Here is a 12,461-nt window from a genome sequence, read left to right as displayed (position 1 = left end):
TTGAGGTATACATGAAAATATGGATGTGATGGGGGGAGGTTTTGAGGGAATGAGCAGAACTATTAGCTCCCTGAGTATGATGAATAGCAAATTCAGACAAAACTATTTTATTTCCTTCTTTAATACCACAGAGGAAGTTTGATAGTGTGTTCTTGTTCTGGAGATGGGGATAGTGAAAAATGAGTAGGTAAAATTGTGAATTTCAGTTCATACTTAGACAGGGAAAGCTCTTTAAATCCCAAGGCTGTTTTAACTTCTAAATTTTGGAGGTAATGCTCTCATACCCAGTTTCAATATGAGGTTACTGTTGTGATGGGTGATTTCATTTTATTTTTCAGTGCAGAAAAGCTGCATTGGCTGGAGCTAGTTTGTCCATTTGGTGGATGGATGGATGGTAGTTGTCTTTTTTCCTTAGAGATTTCAACCCTGCAATGTAGGTTTGCTTTTCACCTGTAGAACGATGTGCTGTAAACAGAGAGTCAAGCATGAGTTGAGGCCTGGATCAGTGTATGAATCTGTAAAATAGTGCATTTAGTGGCAACATAGTTTGTGTATGATCAATTTTGTTTTCTGTGCTTTTGCAAGATCCTGAAAAAAATCTTTTTAAAATTAAGTACATAATAAACATTATTAAATTAATGCAATACACAGGCCATCAAGATTTTTAAAAAAAGAAAAGAAAAGTTTCTGGGGATTATTTTCCAGAGATGAAAAAAATCTTGCATGAGATGGGAAAATTAACCTTAGAATGGTGAGGTAGGAAAAGATCTTTTGTTGTGTTCTGCAAATATAGATGTACACTATATACAATGCTGTAACTAAAAAAAAATAAATCTGGTTTAGAATTAAGATTTATAACTTTTTTTGTAATAGGAGCTTTAAAAATGGCCTACTCCGTTTTAGATCCTCAGATTCTGTCTAAATATTTTGTTTTAACTTCTAAGCTCATTATGCTCTCTTTGTGTTAACTTGTATTAAAATCTGTCAGCTATGACTGGTCTCATAAGCACAGTCAGCGGACCAGAATAAGTTAATTATTTACTTGTGTCACTAGTGCTCTTCATCTAATGAAATGCACAGCTGTGTTAGATCTGCAGTTGGATGTGTAGATTCCATTGTTATACAAGTCAGCAGAGGGTAGAAGCCGCTATGATGGAGAGCCCTCAGTTCTTTCTGCTGTTCTGCCTTTCTGTGTCGATTTCATGGATCTTTTATCATTTACTTTCACACAAAACAAACAACACAGTGGCTGTCTGCTATGGGAACCGTCTTGGCATATAAAAGGGTTTTCAAGGCCTAAAGTGATTTTAAGTTAGCTAAAATTGAATTTTTGGCTTACAGGTGCCCTTAGTCCACATGCAACCTAATGCTTTTCATAGAAGTGAAAGGAATGGGGCAAAACCCACAATTTTATATTTATTTATTTATTTATTTATTTATTTAGAGGAGGGGAGGAATGTGCAGGAGATTTAATAAAAAAAAAAAAACCTCTTATGATCTAATCTGCTTTCGCCAAACGGTCACATCTTTCTGAGGAAAGGGTTATTAAAGATTTGTTGCAAAAAGACAGCGGACATTAGTCTCTACTCCAATACAATCTAAACATAAAAATACAAAAGCTCTAATCGTCTTCCCCTTTCCTTCCTCCCCCACACTTACCATTCTCATTCTATTAACTACTGTCCCATGCACCTAACCCTGTCTTGTTTGGACACTGGATGAGGAGCTCCCTCCTGAGCAGACGCCAATATCCCTCTGTGACTTGGCTGGTTGGGGGATGCCTTTTTAGGGATGTAACCAGCACCCCCACTCTTTGCTCACTCCCCTCCAGCCTAGGACTTTTCTAACCAAAGTCTGCTCTGGCAATTGCACCAGGCGTTTCTCAAATAGAATGCAGATTCTTTCCACTCCAAGGGCTTCTGGAAAGATTGACTGACACAGTAGGCTTTTTTCAAAGGAGTAGGGGTTTTAGAGCCTGCATTTTAGTACCATCAGTCTTCATACCCTGTACAATGTTGGTCTTTTAATCTGTAGAATTAGCTATCGAAACAGAATTCAGGGTTAGAGAGGAGAGGTTTGTGAAGTATTTTAAACCATTTTGAATGGGTTTCACACTTCTGACTAGCTTTTGGAATTTGGAATCCACTAACCTCACCTGTAATAGTCAAGCTATCAGGACTGACTTTTTTTTTAAAATATATGGGGTACATATCTGTCTAACAACCTGTAAAGTGTCTGTCTCCATTCTGTTTTCCTTGATTTCAGAAAGCTCCAGGCACACAGCCTTGTGCTCATTAAATAAGTACCAACCAAAAACACATTATTTTGTGTCCGTTTTCTCAGGCTTGACTTCAGTCAAAAGTTTTACTCATGCATGTTAGCCAAGAATTTAAAAAATGACTACTGATCTTTGGTGCCTAGTGAGATATCTTAAAGGGGTCTGAATTTCAGAAAGTGAATAGCATCTTTTCCGAAAATTATCATCCTTTTAAGGTTTCACAAATGAGGTGCCAAAAATCTGTAATCACTTTTGAAAAACATAACCAGGTTCTTCATCTCCAGTGTCTGCTTGGAATGAATGAGCAAATTATTGCCACTGAAGTTTTTGTGTATGGGTATGTTAATTTTGCTGGTGCTGCTGCAAGGGCACTGCTTTGGATGGTGTGGACAGTCACTGTTCTGATGGAATTTATTTTTCTAAAAGAGAAAGATGGGAGGGACTGAACACTAAGAAAGTTTGGTAGTATCAGTCCTAATGTTGACTTGCTTTTTGTGAACTGAAATATTTTCTCTTCCCTAGGGGTGTGTGGGCTGATAGTGCCTCAGGAGGACATGCCGTTTTGTGATACAGGAATCTGTCCAGACATCATAATGAATCCTCATGGCTTCCCATCGCGTATGACGGTTAGTGATTACATTATGATTAAAGGGACATGGTCCCAAAAATAGAAAGTGAAATGGATTAGCTACAGTAAACAAGATGTAAACATTGGACAACAAGTTGCAGCATTGCATTGATGTGTTCTTTCAGCCTTCATCATGTCACATAGTTTCTGCTCTAGTATTCTTCTTTGAGCTGCTTTGTACATGTCATAAGATACCTGAATATGCTATATGAAATAAATTGAGATAAAGTTTCTTGACATCATGCATGTAAGTGCTGCCCCTAAAACTTGTAAGAGAGTAAAACATACAAGCAATGCAATCAGTTGACAGGATACTATCCCTCCCTTCACACCGTTTTAACACATGCTGTCCAAGCGATTCATAAACTTCCTTCATTCCAAGGGAAGTTTACCTGTATATTCTTCTAGTCTACATCAGGGGGGAGAGGCGGGCGGGGGAGAGAGAACGTGAATAGCACTCAAATTTTTAGTATGAAAATCTGACCTTTTTCATTCACTTGTGTCAGAACGTCAAAGTTATAGGAGTGTGAATTGTGAAAAAGGTTAACATTAAGCCATGGTCTACACTAGGACCTTATTTCGAAATAATCTCTATCCTCCCTTTCCTCCGCAAGGTCGAATTTATAAGTGGAGCGTCCACACTACCAAGCCTGTTATGTCGAAATAATGGGCCACAGAATTCAAACTCTCAACTCCTGCTTCTCATCAGGAGTAACGCTAATTCCAAAATATTTATTTTAAAATAAAAGTAGTGTGGACACTCCAGTGTCACTATTTTGAAATAATTACTCCCCAGAGTGCTAGTGCATTCATATTAAGGGAGCCTGCCTTCGACTAATTTTGAGGCTTCCACATAATGTGGACAAGCTAGTTTGAATGTATTAAGTTGGGAGTTATTAATTAGAATTTAGTAATGTCGAAATAGTTTCCTAGTGTAGACATGGCCTAATAGTTCTGACTCTCTCATTAATGGGTTGGTGAGTTTGGATTTACTCAAATAATTTACATACCAGGAACTGTTTGCACAGTACAATTTAGCTGGGTGCCAAAGTAACTGCAGGAGTGAAGCCTAATCAAATGTTTGTTTAACTCTGTAAAATAAGTGATTTTTAATTTCATTATTTAGCAAAAATGAATGAAAATTAAACAAGCGCAGATCTATTGCATGCAGGGAAAAAAGAGGCCTGCTGGGCAACTTTTGAAATAGAAACCAAGGAAAACTTCAGATTCCAAATTGTTTTTTGACAAGAAATTGCTAAATCACCAGGAAATAATAGATCCTCCATTAGAAGTCAGCTTCCTATAAAATACCTTATTTTAGCTCTTTTGTTCTATTCTTTCCCTCTTCCTATTCAGTTGACTCTCTCTTCAGTGCTACGATGCATCTCTTCTAGTTCATGCGTCGCTTCTTCTCTTGTTAAACTTCTAAACTTTTTTCATTTACTTTCAGTTTTTTCTCTAATATGGCTCCTTTTCAGCTAGATGGTGACATTACAATCTGCCCTGCATAAGGAGCAACTGAGGGAGAGATTGTGATTTGGGAGCTCTCTGGAATCACAATCTCATGTCCGGTCTCCCTACTGTTCCAGGCAGGATGCAACCTTTGAGTGTATGCCAGGCACCACATAGTCTCCCCAACAAGCCAGCATATTTACGCCACTAAGCATGCTGGGGGCAGAGCCAAGACTCCATCTAGCTGGGTGGGGGAAGTATAAGCTCTTCAGAGCCTACTTTCCCATATGTGTTACTGTGCGTAATGAAAGTAGCTGATACGTAAACATAAGGGGGCACTTTGAACCCTCTTATGCCCTTGTACTGCCATGCTAGTCAGGCTATCATCTGGCTCTTTATTTATTCAGCCTTTCTCCCTGGATAGTTTTTACCTTCTATATTTTCTTTCCCCCTCACCACTGTCTTTCTCCCCTCCACTCCTGTGGCTGTTCTCCAGTGCTCTAACTCCCTTGGCCCTCGAGTTGTGGGGACTCCGTTGTAGGTCTTGTTCACCTTCCAAATGTGAATGATGTAGAGGAGCAGCCAGGTGACAGTGAATTTGCAAGTCTTGCCTTCCATATGCCAGTGAATTGACAGTCCTGTATGAAGATGCTAAATTCTAAAACTTGAGGCAGTGTTTCAGAGGTGTAATGTCTTTCCAAGAAGCATTCTTCCTTAATAACTTCTCATGTTTTTCCATTGCACAGGTGGGGAAGTTAATTGAGCTCCTGGCAGGGAAAGCTGGTGTCCTAGATGGCAGATTTCACTACGGAACAGCTTTTGGGGGTAGTAAAGTTAAGGATGTGTGTGAAGATCTCATTCGTCATGGATATAACTACTTAGGGAAGGACTATGTAACATCTGGCATCACTGGGTAAGAATCTGCTGCAAAAATTTAGGCATTTAGGAGTAAGAAAGGAATAGTCAGTTGGGACACAATTGAAAACTTTTGTCTCAGAGTTAAAGAACATCATCTCTTATTGAGAAGTGTCCCCCCTGCTTGTGAGATTAAAGGAAATGGCTTGAGAATAGTATATATTTTTCACTGTTCTTAAATTTTACTTTTTGAACTTAAAATGCTTGATTACATGTGAGAGACCTTAGCCTGAATTACTGTTAGTATACATGACGAAAAGAATTAAGCCTCAGCTCTCCAAATTAATGTAACGTAAGAATAGCTATACTGGGTCAGTCCAAAAGTCCATCTAGCCCAGGACAGTCCTGTCTTCCCAGTGGCCAGTGTGAACTATCCCAGAGGGAATGAACAGAACAGGTAATTATCAAGTGATTCCCTCCTCTATCACTTATTCCCACCTATCTTGGCTAATAGCCATTGATGGACTTATCCTCCATGAAATTGTCTAGTTTGGGGGTTTTTTGGTGGTTTTTTTTTGTTTTGTTTTTTACCCTGCTATAGTCTTGGCCATTACAACATCCTCTGGCAAGGAGTTCTACAGGTTAACTGTGTATTGTGTTGTTTTTTTTAAAAAAAAAGTTTTCCCTATATGGGGCTTAAGTAATTTTCTTCAGGAAAAAAAATGGCAGCAATTTGTATGTGTTTTTAGAGTAAGATTTGCAGTGTCACATTTACTACAATAGTAAAAACTAAAATATGGAATAGGAGCAAGTGTCTGTTTCTCGAGCTTTCTGTGTGTGTGCTTTTTGCTGATTGTACAGTGATTCAGTCTTACATTGGTGTCTGATCTGTAACTTCCTGCTGTGTTGATTAGACTGTCATCAGACACATGGAGTTCAAAGAACATTAAATAGTTTAGGAACAGGAAAAAACCATGTGTCCCAACATGCTTGTCTTTTTAAAAAGATCTCTTAATCTCATGTTCCTGCTTTTTTTGCTGTTCCTCCTGTCTCCTCCACTGCCCTCCACTTCTCTGGAAACAAATCATATTTATTGAATGAAAAGGATCATCAACACATGGAATAAGTTAGTTGGCAAGGCAATTAGAATATAAATGAGGTCAAGAGACACCTAGATATAAGTGCCCTATTTACTCCTTGATTTCTAAATTAGGTATACATTCTGCATGTATTAATTTATCTTGATAACGTAAGCCGTATGAATGAGACAAATTAAGTGATGTGAATAATATCGTAAATCACAGTTCCACATCTCTCAAACAGTGACTATTAGCTTCCAACCGAGCGCACAGATGAAATTCACCCAGACAGCCTCACTGAAGTCAGATGGCACACCAGTCTGCCCCCATGCTAGCAGTTGCAAGTTCAGAGCCTTATTCTTCACATGAATGTACTGTAATGTGCTGTACTGTTAGGAGGAAGTACTACTAAGCTATTCTCCAGAAGTTTATTCTTGACTCTGTTGCAAAGTGTCCTAAAGTCCAAATGCATTTTTTTAAATAATATAAGGCTCTTGGTTATTTCAAATGGCTTTCTCACTGTTCCTTACTAGTAAATTGTTTCATATCTTACGATGCAAATGAGCTAAGAATATTGAGCTTGTTTTCATTCCTTTAGAGAACCCTTGGAAGCCTATATCTATTTTGGTCCTGTATATTATCAGAAACTAAAGCATATGGTGTTGGATAAGATGCATGCCAGAGCTCGAGGACCTAGAGCTGTGCTTACCAGGTATTGTTGAAGAATATATGCTGAGTACTTGAAATATAATCAGAGAAGTGTTACGCTCACTCACCAGATATGGCGCTTTGTCTCTTGGCATTCAACATATTTTATGTTTCTTGTTTAATATTGTGAAAAAACAGAACTCTTGTGAAACTGCAAAAGGAGGAAACTAGTTTGCAAATCCAAATTATGTTGTACAGTTCAGGTTAAGGCTTCTCACACTATTGTTGTCTGGGGAAATATAAACATTGGGACTCAATGGGTGATGTTTAAACATAACTGATATCTAGGCCTGTGGGGTTGTTTAAGAGTATTTCTCTCTTTTTTTGTTGTTTTTTGTTTTTGTTTTTTTGTTTCTGTCATCTCTGGCATTTTAAGAGCTTTTTCCCTTTCTGTTTTTGATTTAACTGTAGTCTTTTTGCAATGCAGAGTGTGAATGGAAGAAAAAATTGGGATTTTTACATAGTTTAAAGTTGGGATATAAACCTTTGCTTTTTTTAAATTGAAATGAATAGAACTGGCTACAATTCAGTGTAATTTCCCTTTTCGGCCATACCTCAGTCCCTGGGGTATGGCCAAGAGAGATCTACATCCCAAGGTTGTATTTACTAATCTCTGACCTTTCTGCTGTTCTTCTGTGTGGTGCTTGTTGGCAATTTCAGCAAACCGTGTGATTCATCAGAGTCAAAATTTACAAAGAAGCCTATGGTAATTCTCCATTTTCAGCTGTTTCATTAAAGATCTGATAACGCTTCCTCTGCTCTTGTGGTTTGGCTATTATTGCACTAAATATGAATTCTGTTTTCTGCACTCATGTTTGCTTTCATCTAGCTTTCCCCTGGAATAAACATGGGCAAACTTATACTACTGCACTCCATCAGGAGCAATCTTGGTGTCTAGTCTTTAGTTTCAGGTCTAGGAGTCAAAGGATGTGTTTGGAAAAAGTGTGTATGTAATGTAGTATGCTTCTAGAGATTTACTGCTTCCATCTACGTATTCAAGGACTCGGAAATCTTCTGCTTCCATTGAATGTATCTGGCTTCTTGCCCTGCGACCAAACAACTCATCCCCTTCAGCTATTAACTATATGTCTACTCATTCAGCCTTCAAGTTGATGATTCCGTCTCAGGCTACCGAATCTTATATCACTGAATCATTTATGTTTGGAAGTGACCTCTAATGGATCTCTCTCTAGTCCATCTCTCTGCATCATAGTAGGATTGCTTGCATGGTCCCAAAATCCTGTCAGTTACTTGGTTGTTCAGTCTAGTCTTGAATATCACTAGTGAAGATAATTCCAAAATATGTTCTGGAACCATATTCAACTAACTAATCTTACCTTGACAACAGTTGGCAGCAATTTTCCTGTGCTCTTAGAATACGATTTGCAATGTCATGTTTACTACAATATTTCTGTAAAATAAGGAATTGGAGGCAGGTATCAGTTCTTGAGCTATTTCTGAGTGTGCATCGAATCTTAGCACCATTACCTTTTGATCCATTATTGTTAACAAATGACAGCAATTGATCACTGTTCCCTTTTTATAATCTTCCACACCCGAATAAAAGTCCGTGTATGATTTCAGCTGGCTTTCCTCTTGAATAAACATGTTCCATAATCTTAATCTTTCCTTTCATCTTGCTTCTCCAAGCCTATTAGCATTGAGTGTAGAACTACTACATCTATTTCTGTAATTCCCTTGGCATAGCTAAAAAAGTCTGACTTATCAATGCCAGCTTCCAAGAGGTTTCTTGATTTAATGATTCTGTGAGTGAAGAAGTGGATTTATCTCTGGTTTACCTGATGCAGATGTATACACTGTTTCTTGTTCTTCACTGCAAACACTTCTTGTGCATTCATTTTTCCAGTGCGATCTGTTTTGGATAAGGCATGCAAGTTGTCTTGTGTTTTATGCAAGAAAGTCAAAGGTACCGCTGCTTGAACTGGGGAGGGAAATGAATAGAAGTCTTATGACAGTATTCCAACTTGTTCCTTTTTTAAATTTCCAACCTGCAGCAGTAGAAGAGAGAGCATAGCACTACCACCGATCCCCATCTCTTTCCAATTTGAGCAACAGGCAAGAGTGGTACTGTCACTGGTAATAGTACCGGTGCATCACTAGTGATCTGTCTGCCTCATTCTTTTTCTTGGGCAGTGCAAAGCTCACAGACCACCCATATTCATAATGAAAGCTTGTACACCAGTAGCTAGGAAAACCACAGCTTTATTAATGGGATCATTTTCTTATCTGAGTTCTATGATCTGGTTTCACGTTGCTTCCCCAAATGTTTATATTACCTGCTAGAGCTACTACATTGTGAGCTTAATCTCAGAGTAATATTGGTGTTTAAAAAACAATGAGTAGTCCTGTTGGCACCTTAGAGGCTAACAAAAATATATAGAATCATGAGCTTTTGTGGGTAAAACCCACTTCATCAGATGAATTAGAGTGGAAATAACAGAAACCAAGGTGTGTATAACAGCAAAAGAAGTACCTGTTAATTGTAGGATCCATGTTAATGAGGCTAATTAAGTGGGCTGGATGTGTTCCATTCATAGCTTTTGATGTGGAAATGCAAATGTTAAAGGCAGGAGAAATAGGCTTTCTAATGTGCCAGTCAGTTAATGTCTTTATTCAAGCCCAGGGTAACAGTGTCAAACTTGTATATAAATTCCAGTTCTGCAGTCTCTCTCTGTTTTAAGACAATGGTATCATCATGGGTGTCTGGTAGCCTAGGTGGGGAAAGACTTTGCCTTCCCAAATCACCAGGCATGACCCTGCCCCCACACTGCCCTCAGAGCACCTGCTGTAGGCATTCTGGGGGCAGAGTGTTGTGGTCCCCAGCATCCACTCTCCCTGTGCTCTGGGGCAGAGAGGCTGCAACCACGCACCCTCCACTTTCCCTGGTGCTCCAGGCTGGGGAGGCTCTGACCACGAGGGCTCCTCCCTCCCCAGTGCTTGGGGCTGGGGAGGCTGGGGCGGGAACGTTCCCCTCTTGCCCTTCCCATGGTGGTGATAGGCGCACTTGGTGTGCTGCCTCACCTCCTCCCCTCCCTGTGGTGGGGCCTCAGCAGAGGGGGCAGGGCTGGAGGTGGGGCTGGAGGTCTGCCTTCCCCAGCCCTAGCTGCACCGACCATCCAGAGGTATCATGACATGATTTTTCTTAGCCTTTTCTACTTTTTTTGTACAAGCTGTTTCACCTGCTTCACTAAATGGCATTGTACTCTGTACACTGAGCTCTTTACTTGCCTTTGAGGAAGCTAGTGGATTGTTCTATTTAAGCTGCCTCATAACTAATCTTAGAAACTGTCTTTCTCCACTAATTCATCTCGTCTTATTACCACCACCTCTGCTAAGAGAATGAGATCCAGACTTTCACACTCATTTCTTCATCTGTTGCATTTTACAAGGACAGAGTGGACTTAACCGTCTCTTCAAATGTGGCTCCGTGCTTTGAACAGTAACCCTATAAAAATGACATTCTCATTGTGAGGTTCACTGGATATCGTCTCAATCATTTCCAGATCAAATGTGCTTAGTGTTGCTATATAAAACTATATCTTTATAGCTGTGGAAAACTCCACCTGAGATCTGAGATTCAAAGCTATGTTCTTTCCTTTTCAGACATCACTGGTCCTAAAGATTCTGTGCAGCCTCCATTGTCTTAAGCATCAGGTTTTGCTTTTTTTTTTTTTTTTTTTTTTAACTGTTGCTATGCATTGAGGAAGCAGATGGGTTCATTTCAGGAATGTTAAATTGCGGTTATCTATTTGTGTAGTTGATACAAATTGCATCGATTAGTTGATGAGGACGGCTGTGCAGAGCTGCAGCAGGGGTAGCTCCGGGAGCTGCCTGGAGCTGGCACTGAGCAGTCCTGGTTCCTGCCAGCTCCGGGAGCCCCACGCATGCTGCGGCTCTTACTACATTTAAAACGTAGATGCGCAATGTCCCGGACCAGTACAAGACAGGTCTGCTCAGTCCCGGCTCGCACTGAGTCCAGCAGCCTCTGCCTGCTGCAAGCCCTGTCTGCTGCAAATAGAAGCTGCTCCAGCAAACAGCCCCTGTTCGCAGCAGATAGGGCTAGCCATGGGCAGGGGCTGGCCTGGCACCAGCCCCTGTTTGTGGTGGCCTGTGGCTGCTGCTGGAGCAGCACCTGAGTGTGGCCAGCCCGGGCCTCCACCACCCAGCTCCCTACTGGGAGCCCTGTGGACAGGAGCCGCTGCCAGAGCAGCCTCCTCCCCCTCCCCCGGTGCCTCTGATACAGGCAGCTGGAGCCCTGGACCCGTTAAATTGCTGCTGGAGCTCCTGCACCTTCCACCTCAGGCCCTGTCTCTTCTGGGTCCATGGAGCCACACAGACAGACACACACTTGACCAAGGGCCCGGCAAGTCTGTCTGTTCCCTTGCTTAGCTGCTTTACTTTAAAGACTAGCTTTTTTTAAGGACTGGAAAGGAAAGAGTGTATGTTTTTTTCCAGAATCTCATCCTTCCATTAACTTGGAGTTTGGGGGACTCAGACATAGGTTTTCAAATGTAGTTAGGCACCTGAAAGATGCAGCTAAGTTTCTAGGGTGCTTAGATACCTAGGTGCATCTTTGTTCAAATATCTTTCAAAATTTGATCCTCATAGCCTTGCTGGATAAGCACCATACACCACAGTCATTAAAGCAACATCTGAGCAATGAAGATGCCAGCATCCAGATGGGTGAGAACTAGGATGTTAAAATGTAAACAAATTCTTCCTAGTGTCACAAGAAGGAAGAAAATGAAACCAGTTACGTGAATGGAAGGACAATTTGAATTGCAAACAGATTAGCTTTACATTCCCTAAGTGATGAGAGGAAAAAGGGAAAGACTACTTCAGCAAGTAAATACAATTTAAACCTTACCAAGATCCATTTAATCTAGTAACTAAGATAACTTTTTGTAGTTAAACAGGATAATTAGATATTCAGGCAATGTATTTCTGGAATGATTTTTCACTCTAAAATTACATCTTTAGTGCAGAAATAAAATAATTTGAATTAATAGACACAAAATATGTATACAGTACTACAAAAGTTGCAGACCTGATTTGCCAGTACACAGTGGTTGCTTTGTATCACTCCAGTGACGCAAAGAATCCAGATATCCAGCTCCATGAGCTAGGTAAAACCCTGTGCTTTAGGACCACCATATGTGGCATATTCTGGTGGTTACTTTCTGGTTAGCAAATTGCTCAGGACAGACAATATTAAAACTGCATGCAAGAGAATTATCTTCAGGGAGTGGAAAACCAGGAGGCTAATATCTATTCTTCAGTGAAGATAAAAGATACAGAAATAAGTATTTAAGATAAAATATAGCTTTTCTTCTTAATTACTTAAATGATACTGTAATGATTTAGGCACTGCATGTAGATTGTGCGGTTTAACACATTATGATATTTTTAAATGTTTCTATTACATTTTGTTAAAGTTGGG

At 40.0% G+C, this 12,461-nt stretch overlaps 1 protein-coding gene across 1 annotated transcript in view; it reads left to right on the top strand.

Moving 5' to 3' along the window:
* POLR3B (RNA polymerase III subunit B) overlaps positions 1-12,461 on the top strand; it is a 121,445-nt gene that overhangs the window by 105,327 nt on the left and 3,657 nt on the right. Inside the window, exons 24-26 of the mRNA XM_075938432.2 lie at positions 2,801-2,904; positions 5,105-5,271; positions 6,891-7,004. Of these exons, the coding sequence (XP_075794547.1) occupies positions 2,801-2,904; positions 5,105-5,271; positions 6,891-7,004 (385 nt within the window). The remainder of the gene's footprint in view (positions 1-2,800; positions 2,905-5,104; positions 5,272-6,890; positions 7,005-12,461) is intronic.

The sequence above is a fragment of the Pelodiscus sinensis genome, chromosome 1 (assembly GCF_052426305.1).
Source record: "Pelodiscus sinensis isolate ZL-2025 chromosome 1, ASM5242630v1, whole genome shotgun sequence".
NCBI classification, from domain to species: Eukaryota; Metazoa; Chordata; order Testudines; family Trionychidae; genus Pelodiscus; species Pelodiscus sinensis.
This window is presented reverse-complemented; position numbering and strand designations above follow the sequence as displayed.